The 23030-nt window shown below is 41.2% G+C and overlaps 2 protein-coding genes across 2 annotated transcripts in view; one reads left to right on the top strand and one right to left on the bottom strand.

The window, feature by feature from the left end:
• Positions 1 to 753: 753 nt before the first annotated feature.
• Positions 754 to 23030, top strand: part of LOC111589102 (neprilysin) — a 68077-nt gene continuing 45800 nt past the window's right edge. The window contains exon 1 of the mRNA XM_055012265.1: positions 754 to 1066. The gene's annotated coding sequence lies outside the window, so the exon portion shown is untranslated. The remainder of the gene's footprint in view (positions 1067 to 23030) is intronic.
• LOC111587718 (probable G-protein coupled receptor 149) lies at positions 5231 to 17020 on the bottom strand. The gene is made up of 5 exons (XM_023297806.3): positions 15632 to 17020; positions 13914 to 14094; positions 13270 to 13772; positions 8971 to 9114; positions 5231 to 7446 (listed from the first exon to the last, which is right to left on the bottom strand). The coding sequence occupies exons 1-5, from the start codon at positions 16598 to 16600 to the stop codon at positions 6934 to 6936; spliced, it is 2310 nt and encodes a 769-aa protein (XP_023153574.1). The 5' UTR covers positions 16601 to 17020; the 3' UTR covers positions 5231 to 6933.

Below are 23030 nucleotides of genomic sequence, written 5' to 3'. Positions count from 1 at the left end.
TAAGACTGCAGCTGTCACAGCCGCTGGAGGTGATCAGCTGATGGCAAGCAGCTGCTGATAGGCTGCAGCTGCAGCTCATCCTGATCACCTCCAGTTCGGTGTGGGATTCTACTGTGTGTCACACAGACGACGGTGCGTGGCTCAACCTGCTCTGGTCGACCCGGCCCTGTTCCTGAGAAAGGACTTGCCCTAGTGAGTTTTTGGCCTTAGTTGGCGTTTATAGTTTTGTTGGTTTTTGGTGAATAAAACCCAGTATAAACGTTCAGTCTGCCTGCTGTCCACTCTGTGCGGTTCTCATTTTGGGTTCTAACCCCACACGTACCGTGACAGAAGAATCCCACCAGAATGAACCCAGAGAACACACAGTGCGGGCCAGGACCGGTGCGAGTTTTCCCAACCAGCCAGGGAAGACGGTTCCGCCATGGTCCGCCTCAGTCTTCCGCTTCTTCGTTTGACCCAGTCCTGAATAAGGAATACAAGAGTTGCTCAACAAACGCCGCGCTGTGAGGTTGCCCAAAAGCCTCGACTGATTCATCTTCTGTGAAGCCTGATGATGAATAGAATGATGTGATGAGATGAGAGAGGTCAGACAGGGATGGATTATAAAAACTGCCCCCACTAGAGGGGACTAGCGATGCTGGTTGTGGCCCTGGAGGAGGGGTGGCGCTGTGACGTCACAGGTCGCGACCCAGGTGGTGGTGGAAGACTCAGGTGAAGATACCGGAAGCGCAGGAGGATCGGAGTTTGTTGTCACCGGAGTGGATGGAACAACTTCATTTTGCTATCGGAGCGGCTGAAGGAAATAACTCTTCCCAAAGCCTTCAGCGGACGAGCCTTGGTCAAGTTTCTAGTCGTGGTTTCGGGTCTTGGAGAGGCTCGACGTGGTGGAGACGCGGGTCGGGTTCGCCGTGGCGGGCTGTCCCGAGATGGAGGTGATGGAGCCGGTTGGCCGTAGACCGATTTGGAGTTGGAGAAATCACGTTTGGATGTTATGGCTTGTGGAGATTTGTTCTCCGTTAGATCGTTGCCTGAATCGGGTGGATCGATCAGAAGTTCGGGATCAATGGTGAGTTAGTTCTTGCTTTTCTTATGTAATGTTGAAATGGTGGTGACCGAAGGTTTGACATTATTTTTTAGTGAGGAATTTAAACTTCAGCGTTATTAAAGTTAAAGTTCTCACTTGTGTCCTAGGCCCAGTAATTCAAAATCAATAGGCCATAATCAAACTGTTAAGCAACTGTTATGCAGCAATTGTGCAGCAGAGGTAAGAGCAACATAAAGTGACAATAAAGTTAATCTGATGACATTTAAATTGTTTACTTAAACATATATATTTTAAAAGAAAATAGACATTGCTCTTAAAGAGGAAGTTTTACCCAGTTTACCCTGCCGAAGAGTGAAAGTTTAGTTGTTGTAAGAAGTTCCAAAAGCAGATTTGGAGGTAGATCCTTCAGCTGTCAAGCTCCTTAGCCATCCAATGTGGGTTCAGGTGGCAGACACCCTCTCTTCTGTTAGGATTAGACTCCCTTTGATAAAGCTTATAGTTAGGGCTGGCTTGGGAGACCTGGATTTCCCTTAGCTGTGCTGCTAGAGGCACCTCTCCTGTTCACTGTCCATAAATTTATGTACAGCTAATTCATGTTGCGAACTTTGTGCCTCCTTTCCATCTTAGTTCATGTTTTGTCTTTGTGGTGAACGTTTCTGATCTGCAGTTGTTGTCCTCATCAAGCTCCTATCTGCTACCCTTTTCTGTCTCCTTTTTACCCTCACCCCAACCGGTTGAGGCAGACGGTCGCCGTACCTGAGTCTGGTTCTGCTGCAGGTTTCTTCTCGCTCAAAGGGTGTTGTTTTTTCCCCCTGTTGCCAAAGAGCTTACTGAAAGGAAATCTTTGAATTTGTTAGGTTTCTAACCATAATATAACATTGCAAGTTCTTCTGATACTGAAGTGTTTCAGATTCCATCAAAAAATAACAGAACTCTAAAAAAAAAACCAGCCCCAGCTGCATTTCCACATTCTTTATACTTTATACACAAACTTTCTACCACTTGAATTTGTACTCATATGAAAATACCACATTTCTTCAAAAGCTGCTGTCGTTTTGTATGTGCCCTTATGCAAATGTAACCCAGTCTGTCCAGCTGTTTAAACTTTAGAAAAGTTTCAATCGAATTTTGAATTGTATTCTTTAAACTGAGTGCTTTCTGGTAAATTAAGCTACTTCTCCTAACTGTCTCACTTGATTTCATCCATAGTGATGGTTTGGCTGATCTTGGTCTGCTTCTGTACCTTCTTTTCTCAGTTACAAGTGATTGAACATTTTGAAATATACCCACCTGTGGAGGATGGTGATTAAGTGTCTTTCTTTGTGCCAACAAATAGTGCTTGTATTTGCCACTTTTGTAGTTGCTTTTAAGTAATATCTTGTAATTTCTAGTGGATATATTAGGGAAATTACAAGTTCAAACAGGAGCCTAAACACTGGTTTAGTTGATCACATTAAAAATAGATACGTGACACTAAATCTGAGGGTTTTTTTGCTGTCATGTAGAATGGTATGTTCATGCTTTCTCAAGCGACAACCTGAATTATTTGCTTTAGTTGAAAATATTAGTTGTGCTAAATTCATTTGTCTATGGATCAAAGTTTTTCGAAACGTTTGTGAAATAACCTTATGAACCTCATACTATTTTGCTAATTTGCTTGTTTAACCACCTGAATGCTTTCTGGGGCCACTGTGTATGGTCAGACAAAGACAGACTGTACAGTCAATGTAATTGTTGTAATAGGCTCATCCTGCTCCAGCTCAAAGGAACATTAGGGAATGACCTGTTATCTGGGCCTTAAAGGTTACAGCCAAATGAAAAAGATCTACCATGACTGAGACTGTCACCTTAAAGGTTTTGGCCCTGCAGTATTGCAGCACTGTAGAGAATATACAGTCTGTCAGCACATACGAAGCACTTCCCTCAGATGCTATTCTATAGTAAAACTTGATGTTAATTGATGAAATCATACCAATCACCCTTTAACTGAAAATGCACTTGATTAGTATCACTAACATTTAGTTAAGCACTGCCTTTCACTATACACGTAACTAGCATTTTATTATAACCAGGACATGACATGTCTTGCTTCATATGTGATTGAATGTTTTGGATAGATCAAGTCTGACAACAACTTGACAATTCTTAAATCAGTTATTGATGAGCAGATTCTTTTCTGTTAGTAATTGATTCTACTTTGTTCTTATTTCTTGAGGTCTCTTGTGCTTAGTAATTATGCCTTTTCCTCATCTTTATACTTCACCCTTCACTGAATCTGTTTGTTTCTGGATCTTCCCACCAAATGCAAATTGGATTATATTTGACATTCTGTTGTTTTAAATTAGCTGGAATATTAAATGAGTGAAAGATGTGCTTCTTCCTTTTCCTCTCTCTCTCAATTTACCAGTGTCTATCCTTCTGTCTTTGCCTTACAACCCAAAAGCAATAGACGCCCAAACTGTGCTGTGAAGCACTTTGCACAGATGAGAGAATTGAAGGAATGGTGTGAAAGGGGGTTTGTGAGAGCTTGCAAAGTAGGTCCCATGCTTGAGCTCTGTGTTGCTGTCAGAAAATATCATGCATCGCCACTTCTAAATTAACTTCTTCCTTTCACACAGTCCATCATCACTGTGACTATCCTTGAACACATCAACTTTCAAGAATACATGTTTCAATTTCCAAAAATAACATTTGTACACGATCTGCATGTAGCTGTTTGGTAATTAAGGGCAATCATACAGATAGGAGAAGATAATTCCCAGAGATTAGAATAGTCATTTGTATAAAAGGAATTGAATGAAATTACCGTAATTACTGTCAATTTCTGTAAAAGATAAGTCTGATTTATGTTATTTTTTTCTGTTTGTGTATCCCATTAAATCCTGGTTTTTAAGAAAATTCTCAGTGTTCATCTTTGGCAGAAATATATTAAATTGTGTCTTTGAGCACAAACAATGAACAGTAAACTTTGAGTCAGGAGTGACTCACAGGTTTTTCGCCTCGGCTGCCAATACTTTTATCTTTGTCATTATTTTGAAATATGTGAACACTGTCAATCCCTCAGCTGGCTGCTCTGAAGGGAACAGATGAGGGATTTGAAATGAGCAGGTGTCAGAGAGTAAGCAATGCAGGAAAATACTGAGAAACTACAGAGGGAAGTGTATAAAAAACACGCTGAGAATAAAGTTGAGGGTGTGTGAGGAGAAAGGCTTTTGACTAGTGGAAGGGTCATGGAAATAAATTGGTAAGAAAGGAGAACAGACTGTCTCATCTGCACCAAGCATCCACTCCTTACTTGTAGAAGTACAAGTGTAAATGTGCACTTCATGTACACACCTCATTTTCATATCCTCGGGGCTACCTGTGATCCATACAAACGATCTCTGACCCTAATGAGTCATTTAACCAATACCAAACGGCAAATGAAAAGCTTCACGTTTGAACAAATGCTGCTTTTTAATGCTATTCTGGGTTTGTCTCACATTTTCAGAAACACATGCTGTGCTCATTCAGAGTGCATGTGTTGAACTCGAGGTTTCAAGCAGTGCCATGATGCTACATTGTGATACAGGCTACCTGCACTGTGCTGTTTCAACACAATCAGAGGTTGTGAGTGGGAGGTGGTGAAAGTCCTTGAATCAGAGAGAAATGATAAAACATTAGCAATAGCTGCTTGTTGAGGCCTTTAATAATTCCAATTTTTATACTATTTCACATTTTTTTTTGTTTTTGCCTCCATGCGCCCTCTTTCTCAGTTCTTCTAGTGCTTTTCTCTTCCTCACACACAAAAACCAAACCTCTATTTGCCTGCCAGACAAAATATAATGAATCATTTGCGAAACCTTCCTAATTTGATGCTTTTACTGCTGAAAAGTGAACATCTTTACTGCTGATTTTATGTCAGCGCATGCAGTGAGCACAATACAACTGCTGTGGATTAGTCACAATACTTTTATCCTAGAGGCACAAGAACCAGTGATGTTACATAGCCCACTATGTAGGTCAGTATCTACAGTAGTTAATTATTGCACTTCATTTGCCTTTTATTCTGGAATAAAGAACCCCATTTGTGTAGTTTGTGTGTTATAGAATAATTCAGACGGTTAACATAAATGAGCAAACATGCAAACACTGGTAGAGCTGATGTGCAACTCCTAATTCTTAATAAAAACAAGACAAATAATGGTTAATTGATCAATACGGTTTATGAGAATGCTTGACCAGAATCTGAACTGTAGTCCTGCTCAACAGTGAGAATAAGCAGATGATGGAATTACTTCCACTCTGCTGTGCTTCAGAGATGAAATGCTGTTCAGCTGAAAACCTTTGGCACCATTAACAGCTGGAATGGTTGACACACTGAACACAACTTTACATTCATCATTATTTATATGCCTGTACATTATTTTCTCGCACATTTCACACAGCAGCACTCCAAATAGGAGTGCGTCGCAATTTCGGCGGAGGCAATTTTCTGGTATGAATCTTTAATGACTATAGTCTTCAGGAAGATGGGAGATGTCGCAGAAGTGGACTCGCTAAAAGGACGATTCAAAAGCCTTCAAATGAAGTCCCGATGTGCTGTCGAGGATCAAGCAACCAAATAGCTGACACACAGAAGACACCACCATAAAACCAACTGAAATACATATATTTTCTAAAATTTCTCTAGAATACCTATTTCACTGCTGTTTGTACACACATGTACAAGTAAATGTGCATATAAGCAATGATGGATATACTGATATTATCTGAGAGAATAAATATTTCTATGGTTCTGAAGCTGTTCACAGTTCATGTAACCATTCAAAATGAAATACACAATACTGTCGAAAATTTTAGCACAGCTGTGAAATAATGCATGTATTTGATAGAAAGTGAGAGGTCCCAGTGGCTCGCTGATTGGATGGGAAGTGAACTGAGCAGGAGGAGAGAGAGATCATCCCTCGAAGTGGCTCTGGAAACATACATTCACATGCTGCCTACTGTAGTAAAATATGCACTCATTTAAATTGAGCTGAACGTGCACGAGGCAGAAAGCTGCTCTACATAAGTACCCCTAATCTCTTCTTCAATGGCCACTTGCACTCTCCCGCAAATGCTTGCCTCGCCTTTTCCTTTTTCTTTCCTCCTGTTTTACATTTTCAACATGGGTTGCGGTCACTCTAATCCGGTAGTAGCAACATGAACTGTGTAATACTCGACAGACGTAGCAGCTGAAAGAATACACAATCAAAATAACTATATGTAGAGTAAAGACATTCCTCTAGGGGGAACATACAGTTAAATAGCTTGGGTATTTGACTGTACTCTCCTACGTATACGCTCATCCTTATGGGTAAGGCGACTCCTCACACACTAAAATGCACAACACACACTCGGATGAGTCAGACGCATGGGTCAGGTGACCCCTCCCCTCTCAGTTGAGTCATTGGTGACGTAGTCTACAGAAGATATTTCATATCAGGCATGTGATCAGACCCTGGCTTCTCCTTTTCTACGTCTAAGTGTATTTTTCTCTCGCTGTATCTATTTTATGATGACAGGCTGCCATATGGTGAAAGTCTTTGCAGGAATACAGATGCGCTGCTAAATACTGTTTCTCTGTTGCTTACACTGATTTACTACTATCTGTCCTTTTTACTGGCTACACTATCTGTGTGTACTCTGTAGATAAGTGATGCATGTGCTCTCATCATGTTACCTGAAGAGGAAGTACAAGAGTAGGCAAACAGACGACTAGTCATGAGCTGGGTGACCTGTCAGCTTTGTTAGATCAGAAAGAAGTAAATGTGGAATGATTAGGAAATTTTTCTTGCAGCTATTACCGTCTGAGATGCTCTTTCACCCTCCTCTAAAAGCGACCTTCTTGCTTTTCTGTAAATATGTCACTCTTCCCTCTCTCCGGCTTGTTTTCTGTAGGCCTCATTGAGCAGCTGTATCTCCTCATGATAGCCCGAGCTCTCCTGTGTCTGTCGGCGGCTGTTCTGCCGGTGAGCTTCCACAGTGTCGGGTATAGTGATATTGATGGTCTCTGCTTCGGTGTTGCCGCTGCTAGGGATGAGCAGAGAGTAGGAAGCAGTCTCACCCAGGTCGCAGGAGACGAATCGGTTCTCCCGTCGTGAGTAACGCAGCGAGGGCGAGCGGGCGTGGGTGGAGGACTGACTGATGTTTGAGATGATGGACACACTGTCCATGGCCTCCTCGTTGTCACAGATTTCCAGAACCTCTAGGTGGATCTTGACATTGGTGTCCCCCACTCCAGCTCCCATCCCCATTCCCATTCCAATCTCCATGCCCATCCCAACGCGACTGACATTCACGTCTCCAGCTTGGCCTCCTGATGCTGGATCATCTGCACTGGGCTCATGACCAACTGACTTGGAACGATATACTTCCACCTTTAAAGCAGAAAGATTTGTAACACAAGCTAGTTATTAACAGTATAGGGTCACTGTAATTTATCACTAGGTACACCTTCTTCCTGATATTTAAATACACTATGTACTTATTTAATAACATCACAGGGATCATTCAAGTCTAATCATGTACCGCGTATACAACATATCTTATTTCACATTATGTCTCATAATATCATATCGCTGCTTTTTTAGGATTCATTTCTTTCTCCTTCACAATCTAGCTGTATCTTCCATTGATGTTAACGCCCAGACTGCAACGGGTAATTTACAGTGCCATTTAATTATTTTAACTGAAAATAACTGTTAAAGGAATTTATTATATTTTTTAAAGAAATTGAGAAATACATAGTTGCATTTTTGCCAAGACTGACATGAGAAAATTGATACCAAGTATGTCTGTCTATTAAGTCTGAAGCTGGAGGTAGGAGGCTATGAGCTTAGCCTTGCATAAAGACTAGAAAGACAGGAGCAGACACCTGGTTTCCAAGCTCATTAATCTATTTATTTATACCACTAAACCTCAGTGATTAAAAAGTCACTTATTATGTCTTTTTTTAATATTCAAAAACATATATTTTCCTCCGCTTATCCAGAGTAGGCTTCTTGTGGCAGCATTCCAGGTGCTCCTTTCCCTAACAGTGTTTTCCAGCTCCTTTGAAGGTGTTCCCAGGCCAGCTGAGATGTGTAATCTCTCCAGTGAGTTCTGCGTCTAACCTGAGGTCCCATCCCAGTTAGCCATGTCTGGAAAGCTTCCAGAGAAACTCACCCTGGAGGTATCCTACTCAGATGCTTAAACCACCTCAGCAGGCTCCATTTGATATGAAGGAGCTAAGACTCCTCATCTAGTTGAGCCCAGTCGCCCTACAGAGGAGGCTCATTTCAACCACTTGTATCTGCAGTCTCATTCTTTTGGTCACTCATTTGAAGCTTATGACCATAAATGAAGGTTGAAATGTAAATGGACTTAAAAAAAATAAAAAATCAAGAACTTTGCCTTCTGGCTTGGCTTCCCCTTCACCACAGCAGCCTGGTATAGCACCCACATTACTGCTGCATGTGCTTGGGTGAGGAGGGTGGCTGGTTTAGGAACCTCAGACAGATATTTGTGAAGATGAGGTTCTACTAGCTTCATGAGACTGTGACCGTCAGCAGACACTGGGGTGGTTTGCAGTGTAAAGTGGCCTGAATGAGAGCCAGCACCTCCATGTCCGGGTCCATGTTTTGCTGCTGGAAAATGGTGGCTTTCTGTGTGTTGAGGGTGAGGTCATGCCCCAAGCAAGGGAGTTTAAGTATCTCAGGATCTTGTTTGTGAGTGACAATAAAATAGGTCATGAGATGGACGGATCAGTGCAGCGTCAGCACAAACATTTGAAAACAACACGTCTGCTTCCAGTCTTTGTGAGCTACAGTAAGTGCCTCCTTGCTCTGGCTCAATACTTAAAGGAATAAAAGCCTGTCTTGTCAACAAAGGTTAGACAAAGACACTGCAGTGAGGGACATTACCTTCTTGGCATTGTTGGGGGAGATTTTGAGGCCATCGCTGCTGACCTCGTAGGTGGAGAGAGAGAGCGTCTTCCCTGTGGGTGCTTGCAGAGATACAGTTCCCTGAAAAGCACACAGGGGGATCGACAGACCGCCCGATGACCGCTGCATGAGAATATAAGAGAAAAGAGCAAAAAAAATAGTTCAGTCAACGTCTCGCACAACATCTTCATTTACATAAGAACTTGGCAAGTGCTAATAATTGAAAATACTATTCTACTAAATTCCATCTTGGCTGCTCATCATCTTATTGCCAATAAATACAAAGCATCAGTTGCTATACATCAATGACGAGGTAAATTTGCAGTCAGTCTCCTTCCTTTTGTTTAAACTAATTGCTTTTAGATTGTGCCCATGTTGTCAAGTGCAGGGAGATGAATGTGATGACCATCCATTTCTATCCAAAGAGTTAATGAGGCTTACATGTAAGAGCCGTATCAACAGCACGCTGCTGGTAAAAAGAAGAAGTTAGGTCTCCATGCATATAGAAGCCAACAGACAGCTTGCAGGTTTACAGCAAAAACAAGGAAGCATGATCGATAAACCATTAAGCCTTAATCAGAACTTATTTATTTTATTATTAACTAATTGAATTTGTCAAATATAATTTCTGTGTACAATGCATCGATCAAATTGCCTCTGGGTTTCTTATCAGTTTGCCATCTTTTTCATTACAGGGCTCATTCATACGACTCACATTTTTAATCACATTTCATGTTTTCCAGTCATATTTTTTAATTGTTTTGTAAAGATTAAGTCAACAGACAGTGCATTAAAGTAAGCCTCTGTCAAGATGATGTGCCGAGGAAAATGCACATTGCTGGCAGGGGAAAGGAGAAGCATCCTGTGGTGCAGCAGTGGGGAGACGGTGGCAGTTCTCATTAAGACTCTAAATTATTTAGATTAGTTCAATGTAATGATCTGATTGTGACTGTGATGCACAATAGAAACAAAGAGGATGTCAATCTCTTATCCTCCCTGGCTCTGCCTGTTTAGCTGCTATTGTATTTGCGTCATTGTGAATGAAGAGAAACATGGGAGGGGAGAGAGCGAGACTGCAACGCTGAGCTGAAAATATATTGTCAAGTAAATTAAATAATGCTCAGAGACCATCAGTGTGGGAAGTGGCTTGATGGATGTCTGTTTGCGTTCTGGGAGTTATGACATACTTTTTAAAAATTACACACAGTGTAATGTTGCTATTCTCCAAATTGTTTGGATATAAATCCTGTGTGATGTAAATGTAGATATTATTAGTACAGTGCAGACTGCTTTTACAGCCAAACAATAACTTTTGAATGGATATTCATAAAGCTTAGAGACATTCGTGCTCCCCAAAGCAGTTGGCAACTTAGTCTTTTGGTGAAATGTCATGAACAATATTGAATGGATTGTCGTGATATTTGAAAATGAATATCAATGATGCCTAGAAGATGCATCCTATTAACTTTGTAGATTTACATCTACTGCTACCAATAATTTGCAAGTTTTTTACAGCGAAATATCTCGACATCTACAAGATGGTTTGGTGCAGAATTTAGGGATCTATGCTTTGCAGACCATTTCATTTAATGCCAGTGTGAGACTAGAATTTGCACTTCAGACTCGGACTGATTGCCATAGAATTTGGTACAGACACTAAGTGATGTTGTTATGGAGCAGCTTGTTGTAATTGTAATGTCTTTTCTGTCTTTCCACTTTCAACCGACACAAAGACATATCTATGTTTTAACACTTAAAGTGTTAACATACAGTATAAACAAATATTCAACAGTTCTATAAGATGTAAGGTATGGTTGGAGGCTATTGATTCTAGTTGTGTTATTTCCATGTCTATACAGAATCAATATTCCCCCACTACATTATGCATTCAAGCCTTATTGGTTAGAATAAAAATTTTTAAAACGGTTTTGGAGGAATTCTCAGAAGAGTAAACGGGTTTCAGTTCCCTGCATCTGAATGCACATTAGATTTCCATTTCCCCCTCAGGGAAAGGGCTTGAGAGTGCAGCCCTAGCTCTGCGCTTGCTCACAGAGTATAAAGTCACAGGGAGGGTAAAGATGTCTTTAAGCTCTAATTCCACCTCTGCTGAAGGCCAGGAAGACTGACAGTAAGGGGAAAAGATGCCAGGTAATGACATCTAGTCTGCTAATGAGGAACAAAACACAAGGCAGGAAACACTGTAAATCACAAACTATTTTGGCTGGGCTTTCATCTGCTCTTTGGCTCTGTGTGTCTGTGCAGTAATACTGGGTGGTGTGTGTTTGTGAGATAATTTTAATCTTTATGCCTTTTGTGTCTGTGGTTGGGGAATGGGAGGGTTGCTGGGATGTGCAAAGCTTTATTTTGTTATTGTTTGTCTTTGCTGGTTGGCTGTGTTTTCATGTTTGCTTGTAAAAGGAGTGTGTTAGTGCACATAGATGCTGTAATTACATTTCTTCATCCACAGACCTCAATCAATGAATAAGGCCTAAAGAGACATAATATACAGACTGTGCTACTAAGAAACTGAGAAGTAGGACACACACACACACACACACACACACACACACACACACACACACACACACACACACACACACACACACACACAAACCAGCACTGAGCATCTCAGACTTATACATGATGCAAAGTGAGTGCCACAGCCAAGCTGTAGATGCATGCTCCACGGATTTTCCACCCTTGGGTGATTTTCAAACCAAAACATTTCAAACTTATAAGTAGAGCAGAGAAAAAAGAAAGGAAGAGACACAGAGATGTTTGCATGTCTTTTTTTGCATATGCACATGTATACATGCATGTTTCTGCATCTCCTCGTGTCCTAGTTAGTTTCGTGAGTCTAAAACCGGCTTAAACGGTTAATATTCTACAAGTCACATTTTCGGTTTCAAAGGTAGCGCCTGTGGCTGCTCAGCTGCGTTGCAGGAGCGCAGAGAGGCTGCTCTCTGATCTGTGGCTGGTATCTCTAATGCCAGGATACATTAATCATTAGGCCTTTACTGTTTTGTCCTTGTTTAACAATTCAGCGGGGTCTCACAAAACACAGAGAATTAAGCTTCTGGTATTACAAGAGGACAAGATGTCGACAACAAAGAAAGAAATGGATTAAAAATGGATTAGTAGATGGTCTGCGTCCCTGTAACTGACTTGTCTTGAGCCATGCTGCACTGCATTGAGTGCTATTTGACTTTGCAGCTATGGGACAAAGTAAACCATTGAGCGGCTGACTACATCCTAACTTTATTAATGTTATAGGTCTCCTGAGATGGAGAACACTGCACTGTATATACACTGAACAGATATAATGTGTTAGATTGAAATGGAACCAAAACATTAATAAAAAATGAATCCCGATTTTTTTTTTTTTTTTTTTTTTTTTTTTTTTTTTTCCCCATTCACTTTTCATTCAAAATTTATACCAGATCACAAGTATGCACAAAAGGGAGCCAACCTTCAGTGGCTAAATCTTATTAATACTGATCTTGAAACTGTAAACACTGCCTTAAACCGCAGACTCACAAGACTAAATCGATGAATAGAGCCGAACTCTGTGAGGTGCCCTGATTTAAGAGTCTGTCGAGCAGCAATGAATGCATATTTGGCTTTGAAAGACAGGCTGACATTTGTTGCTAAAATGGTATGTGTCTGATAGTATCTTGATTAATTGCTCTATTAGTCAGAACCTATTCAGACTTAGCACAGATAAAGATATGCATGGGGAGGGGAGGAGGGGAGAGAATAGAGGAGAGGGTGAGGGAGAGAAGATTGTAACCATTTTATCTAAATCACATGCACGGCTCCCAGTCTGTCAGCTTGATTATAAAGAGGCATAGTCGCAGATGCGGAAAAAACCCAAAGAGACACAGACCAACAAACATAAAGTCAGACAGGCATTCAATTCAAACACTACTTGCAACGTGCAAACTACTCTTCTCCTGGTCCAGCAGCGTTGTAATGTGTTTCTGCACAGGTGCGCTGCCATAAAACTGCACTTAATTTCCTTTCAACAAAATGTAAACAGAGAAAGGGAGATTGAAAATGAATCCATTTTATGGTCCAGAGACACTAATTACTACTAAATGATCACCTCTACACGTTGCATGGCAATGCAGCAGTTGTTTGACTGCTTTAGGAAAGCAACAGAGTATACAGGAAAATCAATTAATGCCAGTCATAAACCACAGAGTGACAGATACAAATGACTCAATTAAATGGTTCACAATCAGACTAATAAACCAACTGCCAGGGACAGTGGTGTACCTGTCTGGGCGTTCTCTCTGATTTACTCCTGCACCACTCCCAGTCTGTCAGCTCGATTTTGCGACACTCCTCATGCGACAGCCTCCTCTCTGGGCCCTCGAACACAGACGACGTGTCAGTGAGGTTGTGATCATCTTCCTGGTGATGAGAAAGCAGCGAAGGGCCACAGCGGAACTCCTCATCATCTCCATGGTTGTCGTGGGGAAGTGGAGGACAATCAGCCAGCGCTTCACCTCCACCAGCCACAGCTTCCAGTAGAAGGTCTGCGTGAGAGGAGCTGTCCACTGGGCATGTGGTGCTGAAATCAAAACTGGGGCCCACACTGGAGAACCCACCACTTTCTAGTGCATCAAGGCGGGCGTTAGGGAAGTCACAGTTGAAAAGGCTGTGATAAGCAGGCTTCTCAGTAGGAGGACTGCTATGAGACATAGTGGCATGTGACAACTTGTACACACCATAGCCTTGTTGGAAGGAAAGGTTGAACTCAAATCTTCTTTTCATCACTGTGAAAAAGTCAATTGAGAATAATTTTACTACACCCTCACCCTCAAAAAAAAAAAAAAACAACACATTGGCAAACATGGGTTTAATTGTGTAAAAACACCCTTGATTTTGAATCAACTTTGTGTTACGTCATTGTCTACCTGAGGGTTCCTGCGCTGGATCCCGTTTGCAGTTAATGAAGCAGCCGCACGGCATATGGATCCAGCGCTCCGACAACACAAATAACGGAGTGACCGCAGGGGCGAGCAGAGTGAGGAAGAAACTCAGGGTCTCAAGGGAGGAGCTCCGTGCATTCACTGCATGGCGCACCAGAACCAAAGTCTGTGAACGAAAGGGGAAGGGTAAATTAATTCACAGAGGAGCCGGTGATTCAGTATGCATGAGGAAGTGGTGGGAGGGAGACGCATGAATGAAAAGAAATTGCACAGATCCTTCATCCGTACTGGGCTTTTCATTTTCTTATGTTTTGTATTGAAAAGTATGAATGGTGTTTGAGCCGAGACACAGCATGAATAGATTCCTCTATTATACTGTTAATTACTGCACTTAATTGAAAGTAAACGCATAAATATGTTTTTCATATTGGGCAATTAAAGCATTTCTCTCTCTAAATAGTGTTTTGTAGCTCAGCAACAGGTGCAACATTCTGGTGATATTCATCTAAAAAAAAAACCTGCAAAGACTGGTACAAGTAATATGTTTGTTTAGAACAATAATGACAACACAAATATTTTACATATATGTCCATAAAAAGACAACTCATTGTGGATTTAGAACATTTGTGATAAGTTGCACTTTCTGTCTCAATCACCTCCAGTGCTTTTTCTCATTTAAAGGTGGCTAGTTTAGAATTCCACTTCTGTTTGTCCATCATTGTTTGCATTTGTCACCTAAGTTCAGTTTTATCTTTGAGCCAGAGTAAGTGTTGAAATGGAGGCACTTTGTGTAGCACGCATTTGAAGTATTTCACAATGCAGACCAATGAATCCTGCCCTGAGATGTCAACTAAAACTCGCAAAATACTGATCTCAAGCCTTTAGGTAACATTAATTTCATGAAACATTGGTTTTACCTCATAAAAGCTTCTTTAAAGAAAAAAAAGTAGATCTTTTATACAATTTTTTGAGGGAGCATTTTGAGTTTATTATCAAATTTCACATGTCCAGTACAATTCTGTGGTGTTTCCCAAACTTGCCTTATGGAACATGAATGATTTATAAATGGATCTGAAACAAGAAAAAGAAGTTCCATTAATGTTTTTCATCACAGAAAATGGTTTGAAGCACAATACACTTCCATTTCATTCAACCCTCTTTCTGTTATTTTTGTCCCCATTAAAGCTAGTGCACAAACAACAACAAAAAATGTGGTTCGATGCTGTTTTTTTTTTTTTAAATCTTGTGCTACATTAGAGGTCCAGCTAGTTTTTAATTGGCTGTTTTCTGGATTTGTACAGATGGTGCATGTTTGATATCTCTTTGTTGCCACTATAAGATAAGAAATGTAGCATTTTATGGCTGTTTTTAGTAAAATGTACACAGTTGGAAGATAAAAATAGTTGGGCGTCTCTTCTCCAAAATCTGATTTTTCTTGAAACTGGCCAATTTGTTCCAAAAAAAATATGCAGCTCTACGTGTTTGTACTGTAGTTTAATGAATTTTCAGTGAAAAATAGGGCATTCCAAAGAAAACAAGTTGATCTGCATTGGAAATACAAAACTCAATTTTTGTGTTACCACAGAAAAATACATTACTAAGCTGTTATATTAAATCTTTTTGGCAGGACATTTCCTAAAAGTTATCATGCTGTTGCCTTTGGCTTCAGATAGTGTAACATTTGCTTTTATCACTCTGCTTACCATCATTGGCATCCACAAAACAACTCGGACCACCGCCAGGATCATGGAGAAGCGCTTTTGCGCAAACACCACTGGAGTGTCCCCCACAGCTGCCGTCCTCGGTCCACTGACGGACACCGGGGACAGACCGCTGCCCTCTTTGTCTCTGAGCTCTGTCCCGCACGAACTTGGGCTCAGCTCGTTGTACGCACCGAAACTTTTGTTCAAGCTGTCCCGGGAGAAGGATTGGAGATCACAGAGGGGCGCGGAGCCACTCAGCCCCCTCGCCATCTCCAGGTAGCTCGGGTACAACAAAGTCCTCTGGGGCTCTCTGGAGCACAGCAGCTGGTAGGTGAGAGGGATGAAGAAGAACAGCAAGCCGCAAAAGCACAGGAAATACAAAGAGAAGAGCAGCAGGATGTAAAAACTGTCGCTCTCCGGGAAACACCCGAGAGAGGCCGACGTGAAGCTGCCCCATCCGCACAAAGGCAGCACGCTGACGGTCAGGCTGACTGCCCACACACCGGCGACGGCCCACATCACTCTGAGGGGCCGGCGCACGGACTGGAGCACTCCAAACCTCTTTGTGACATAAAAAGTGTAGGCTGCTATGAGACAAGCCTTCATATTGCTAGAAACACCCTGGAACACGTAGAGAAGTCCGGATAAAGTACACAGGCTGCCCGACCCCTCACCTCCGTCCGTCTCCCACTGCAGGAGCATGAACAGAGAGAGGGGCACCACGCTGAGCAGGTCGTCCACCGACATGGAAGCCACAATGACACACAGGGAGGTTTTTCTCCTCATCCGGAGAAGGGAGAGCAGCGAATACACGCCTCCGACCAGAGTAACGGCGGCGATGGTTACGCACAAACCGAACAGCATCAGGCGGACTTGCCTCTCCATCTCAGAGGGGTCTGTCGTGTCGTAGGTGGCCGTGGATAGGTAGCTCTGGTTGGGCGCCGGAGAGCTGTGGTGCGTCGTGGACATTTTCACTGGATTTACAATGTGTCTTTTTGGCACTTTAAATCTGACTCATTCGCTTGTAAAGTTGCTGCAAAGATGGCACAGCATGCGCCACATCTTTCTTTAAAAAAAAAAATTAAAATTGAAATCACACAGTAGCGACGGTGAAAGAGCCAAAGCGCAACATCCTCCTCTGATCAACTGGGAACGCACGCGTAACCAAAGCTGTCCTCCTTGGATGCGGAGCTCGCTGGTACCGTGTTGGCAGGCACTTGTGTTCGCCGCTCAGACCGCGTAACCGGAGCACCTCTCGTCTCCAGCTGCTGATTTACGCGCTGTCGTCATCACCGGTTCCTCTCACGGCAATCACTTAGGAGGGCTGAGCCAAACGCAGCCTACTACTACCACAGTGTCTGTCTGTGTGGAACCGGTCCGATGCTTTTCTCAGGCCATGCCAATACTAACACCCTTTTCCACTCACTGCCTCCCCTCTCAGTGAAGGGCATTTAACCACAACTGAATACAAATGTAAGGGAAAAGCAGCTAGTATGGATTTTCCCTTTCTTCCTATGCAGATTTGGTGTGTGAGGGATGCATTATTTTGTGGTTGAACCCAAAATGACCATCTGCACAGAAACATTGTCTGTGTGAGCCAGTTGTAGCAGCTTTGGTTATCATTATTTTATTTTCGAAACCTTCTCAACCTAATGGAGTCAGGAAACTGAATGCCAGGGCTAAAATAATAAAATAAATGTAAATTAGATAACATCTAAGTGGTATCTTGTGATTATGTGGTGCTTGGGGAAAACAGAGGAAGGCCAGTTTACTGTAAATGCATTTGTGTATTTATTCTACTACTTACTGTCAGAGTAGGGGAGTAATCTACAAGCAAGAGGTCAAAGGAGACAGTGAAGGCTATGAAGCTAGTCTATAGAAGAAAAGGATCCTTGGTTTATCCATCTCAATGGAAGCTATGCTACAGAAATAAAACATTAATCTTGTTTTCCTCCAGAAAATGGCTGTTTAAAAAGGTAATTTAATTATGATTAAGTTGCAATCAAACAATGTGATCTTTTTAGTGAGAGGGAAACCACTGGGAGATGCAGTATGTGACCCTTTCGCTGTGAAAATGTAGCCTGTGCATTGCCACATCTGTATGTGTGTGTAACTGTATCCCACTGTGGCCTTGTCTCATCCCTCCCAAGGATTTTCACACTGAAGGACTCCTCAGTTTGTTTAGATGGTTCATGGATGTTCATTTATCGTCAGGGTGCTCCGCAGATAGAAATAATACTCCATGTGTTGCGCTTTGTTTATCATTTTTGATAGATTTTTGGACCCGTGCCCTTTATGCAGATATGCACACAGACGCATGATGACACCTCATTTCATTTATTTGTGCTGCTCATGTTCTCACTCACTGTATGATATCATTATCTGTGGATGCTCGGCTCTTTCGCTGCCGTGCACGTACTGATGCAAATTTCAAACGTGAGCGTAAGTGCATCTGGCTTCAGGTCTTGTAATTAAATTAGAGTTTGGGCTAAGTGACTTACAGCCAGTCTCATGACTCGACTCTCTGGGGCCACGAGGATGCAGAGGGTCAACATAAGAGGACAAAAACACAATCCACAAGGGTGCATAAACACTAGAACACGCACACACAGACTCGCGCACACACACAGATCTACTAGCTGAGCTCAGCGTCACACATCAAGGTGACCTACTTTGTGTGTATCTGTGTTTGTGCGCACTGCATGCAATAGTTTGCTCATGTGTGCACAAGGTGAGAGTGCAGCTCTGTAAAGATTTTCATAGATAAGTGCAGTGGTGAGGAATGGAGTAAATGTAATGAAACAAGGTCTGTTAGAAAAAATATGAAAAGCTAACGCTCTGTCAAAACACATCCCATCATCTATTAATGGGACAAAGGCTCAAAATGTGTTTTATATCAAAGCAGTTAGATGAAGAGATGGAAAGGAAGAGGGGCATGACTAAAAAAATATTTACCGTAGGAGATTATAAAAAATAAAGAGCGTGCAATTTTAAACATGTCATTAAAATCCTCATACATACAGAAAGTCTCAGTCTGGACGTGCACATCGCATAACAGAAGAAAACAGTACATCCTGTTAAATTTTTGAAAATAAATATTAATAATTGAAAGCACAAACAGATTCACATATAAGCATTATGGATTCATACTGAGCTGGGTTTTAAAAACAAACATTGAATAATGAAACATTATTTGCCCTAAGACATTTTATGGAATAAGGGAGTATGTGTGAGATTGTCAGTTTTATTCCCAGTTTTGATTAGATGCAGTCTGATAAATACATAGAAACCCAAGCTAATACCTTCACAATAAAATTATTCCATGAATCATGAAGTTGTAGCTGTTTAGTCCATGTTCTACTTGGTTATTCTGTGTACACTAGTTTAGTAACCACTAATAGCAATTTAAACTTTTTTTCCCTTGTAGAGTTTATTGTTTAAATCTGTGAAATGAGACCTGTCGTGCTGTTTTTTTTTTAATATTGTTTTTTGTTTTAAAAACAAAAGGCATTAGTTGATACCTGACAATTTCAGTGTGCCTTCACTGCTGTGTCTACCTGAAGGAACACTGAGTGAAGTCTCATGATGTCAAACATAATTACATTAAAATGAATGAAGCAGGAGTTGCTTTTGAGAGTTACAACATCTAATAAATCACTCATCCATAATATTGGCTTGGAAAATGAAACCACGGGGATGCTGTGATTTAAAACCTCAAGGTGTCTCTGCTGCAATTCGTCTGGACCATGAAATGGAAGCAGCTAATCAATGATAGATGACTGTAATATGTTGTACAAATGTCCTTCAAGTTCATTAATAATATACCGTGTTGCACATATACTGGTGTATCTGCATACGTGTTTGCACAAATCACGCTGCCCTTGACTCTGTTGCTTACTGGCCTCTGGTGGTGCTTCATAAATTCAGCACGGTTTGTAACTTTAAATTGTTGAGCTGCCGGAGTACTCCCCCCTTCCTCCTAACAAACACAAATCCATCCACACCTGCATGCAAGCACATGCACACACACACACATGCACACACATACACAAATACACAGCAGGCACACAAAGTCTAAGTGCATCATTATCCAAACTCACCTCAAATATTAATGAAGCAGCACTTGACTCAGAGATACAGAAGCAGACACAGGATGGAAGATTCTATTTGCATTTAAAAGAGAGGTAACATTGAATGAAGAAAGTCTGATGAATAGGTAGTGCCATGAATATGTAATGAATCAACCCTGAAGTCTCTTCTTTGGGGTTATATCATGCAAAATGTAGATGGCACATGTTAGAGTTGTTAAAATGTTATTTTAAGGATTAAATTCACCTGAGAACTAAAGTATGCTTTGTTGTAATTGATACAAATGGCATAGTGTGAACAAATTAGTGCAAGCAAATACACATGTATACTGTTTCAAGCCTGTTAAAAAAATGTGTTCATGCTATCATAGCAATGTGTCAAATGACTTGAGCAAGGCCTGTTTTCTGATTTGAGCACAGTATATATTCTAGTAGGTGGAGACCAAAACAGAGGTAAAATAGAAGTAATACTTGAGTTTAATTCATTAGATGAACATAAACATGATGGATGTTGAAGTAAACAGCCGTTTACACAAGTATCGGCCACCCCTTTAAGTCTATAAGCCACTGATATGGTGACTGCCAACTTGTTGCCATTCTGTAGTTTTTAACTACACATTGTGTAGTATATTTGGTCTGCTGAGTCACTGTTAGGCTTTGCAGCATATTGTGTGTTATTCTGGGAGAGAGCAAAAGGAGGCTTTAATTATTCATAGGAAAAGGTTGGATGGTTTCTCAAAGATTTTTTTTTTTTCAGTGTGTCAGTAACTTTATTTCTTAAAGATTTGGAGGAAACTTTCAAATATTATGTGTACTCAGTGTGTAACTTCACATATGACAGTTATGTGTTTAAAAATGAATTTGAAATGGAACGAAACTTCAAGCAAACAATGACGATTTTCCATTAAACAGACAACACTTGTACATCAGTGACAATGTGGCAGTGAAGGACACAATTCATATCAAAAACTGGCCAGTTTAATGAACTTTATTTTGTGAATCCACATGTTTCTGATCTAGTCCGAATTATTACTCCACCAAGAAGGTGGAGCCTTGGCGGAGTTATGTGACGATCGTCTGTTTGTGTATCTGTTTGCAACATTACTCAAAAATGGATCAATGGAATTAGATGAAATTTTCAGGGAAGGTCAGAAATGACACAAGGATTAGATTTTGGCAGGAATGTGGCTTATAGTCTGGATCCACAGATGTTTAAAAGATTTCAGCCTTCGGAAATGATACAAGTAATGAGAAGCCTTTGTGAAGTACTGTGCTCTCTGAGTGCTTTTGTTGTTTGTATATGTATTAAACTGGATTTTAGTCTTTTTAAATGTTTATATTAGAATTTTCTGACTTCATTTCATAGAAACAGTAGAGATAATGGCAGAAAATCAAAGATCGAGAGAGTGAATTTGCACAGTTTTGAAGGATGTTGCATTTAAGTATGCATGCAAGTGAATACAAATAAAAATGTCTACAATTCCGGTATAAATCAAAACATTAAAATTCACAAATGTCTATACAAATTGTATCATGGTACATGAACTGCTGCCATCTATCATACATAAAACTGAGCATTGGAAGGCCATAGCTTAATGAATATTTCCTTTACTTTTTGATGTTTTCACTATATAAGAATGAAAACAGTAGGAGCAGCAAAATGATGCTGATAGTAAGAATTGGTTTCTTTGTCCTTGTTTATTTGTGTATACAGTATGTGTGTGTGTATGTGTATGCCATTTCAAGCCAAGTTGACTGTCAGAAATTCTTGTCAGAACATGTACGATTCACAGCAGCTGTTTCCACGGAAACAATGACTGCAATTTATGATCATACACAAACACCTTTTACTCTCTGGTCTTTCTCTCTCTCTCTCTCTCCTCTCTCTCTCTCCCTTCTCCCTCTCTCCCTTCTCCCTCTCTCTCTCCCTTCTCTCTCTCTCTCCTCTCTCTCTCTCCTCTCTCTCTCTCCCTTCTCCCTCTCTCTCTCTCTCCCTTCTCTCTCTCGCTCTCCCTTCTCTCTCTCTCTCCCTTCTCTCTCTCTCTCCCTTCTCTCTCTCCCTTCTCTCTCTCGCTCTCCCTTCTCTCTCTCTCTCCCTTCTCTCTCTCTCTCCCTTCTCTCTCTCCCTTCTCTCCCTCTCCCTCTCTCTCTCCTTCTCTCTCTCTCTCCCTTCTCTCTCTCCCTTGTCTCCCTCTCCCTCTCTCTCTCCTTCTCTCTCTCTCCCTTCTCTCTCTCTCTCTCCCTTCTCTCTCTCTCTCTCTCTCTCTCTCTCTCTCTCTCTCTCCCTTCTCTCTCTCTCTCTCTCTCTCTCTCTCTCTCTCTCTCTCTCTCTCTCTCTCTCTCTCCCTTCTCTCTCTCTCTCCCTCTCTCTCTCTCTCCCTTCTCTCTCCCTCTCTCTCTCCTTCTCTCTCTCTCTCCCTTCTCTCTCTCTCTCTCCTTTCTCTCTCTCCCTTCTCTCCCTCTCCCTCTCTCTCTCCTTCTCTCTCTCTCCCTTCTCTCTCTCTCTCTCCCTTCTCTCTCTCTCTCTCTCTCTCTCTCTCTCTCTCTCTCTCTCTCCCTTCTCTCTCTCTCTCTCTCTCTCTCTCTCTCTCTCTCTCTCTCTCCCTCTCTCTCTCTCTCTCTCTCTCACAAACACACACATTTTTTTGGCCTTCCTTCATTCTAACATTACAAGCCATCTCTGTTTTTAATTCCTAATTTTAAGTTGAACTTAATATGTGATCTTTAAGTCCTTTTCAGTGTAAACAAAGCAGGTCAGTTTGCATCAGCACTAGCTGCCTGAGTTTGAATATTTATTTTATACCTTTCCAAGATTTGTGGAAGTGACTAATGATGTACTCGGAGAGGGTTAAGAGAAGGTGACATCCTCATCAGTGAACCAAACTGTGTTACAGACCGCTCTCAGTGACGCTGATTATCATTATTATTATTTTAGGAGGAACAAGTTGAAAAACATCCAATCATTCTCTGCCTACCTACTACAAATACTTGAAATTCAAATTTAACCGAGGTGAAGTTAAAACAGCTAACACCTGACAAGTAAAGAACAACAATCCTTTGAGTTATCCGAAGTTTCACAAAGAGATTTAGTTTACTGCTGAATTAGGCTGATTTGCATTTCCGAAAGCTTTTGCCTCATCGCTCAGGTGAAATAATTTGAATGCAGCTGGTGGAGATAAAGCTGGTAAATATGAGGAAGAAATCAACATAAAATTTACAAACCATTGACCCCCCTGGCTAACCACAATATGTTTTAACAGTAGAAGTGGTTAAATGAGTGGGACAATGTGGCACATACTGATACATACACA

This window comes from Amphiprion ocellaris, chromosome 7 (genome assembly GCF_022539595.1).
Source record: "Amphiprion ocellaris isolate individual 3 ecotype Okinawa chromosome 7, ASM2253959v1, whole genome shotgun sequence".
Lineage (NCBI taxonomy): Eukaryota > Metazoa > Chordata > Actinopteri > Pomacentridae > Amphiprion > Amphiprion ocellaris.
This window is presented reverse-complemented; position numbering and strand designations above follow the sequence as displayed.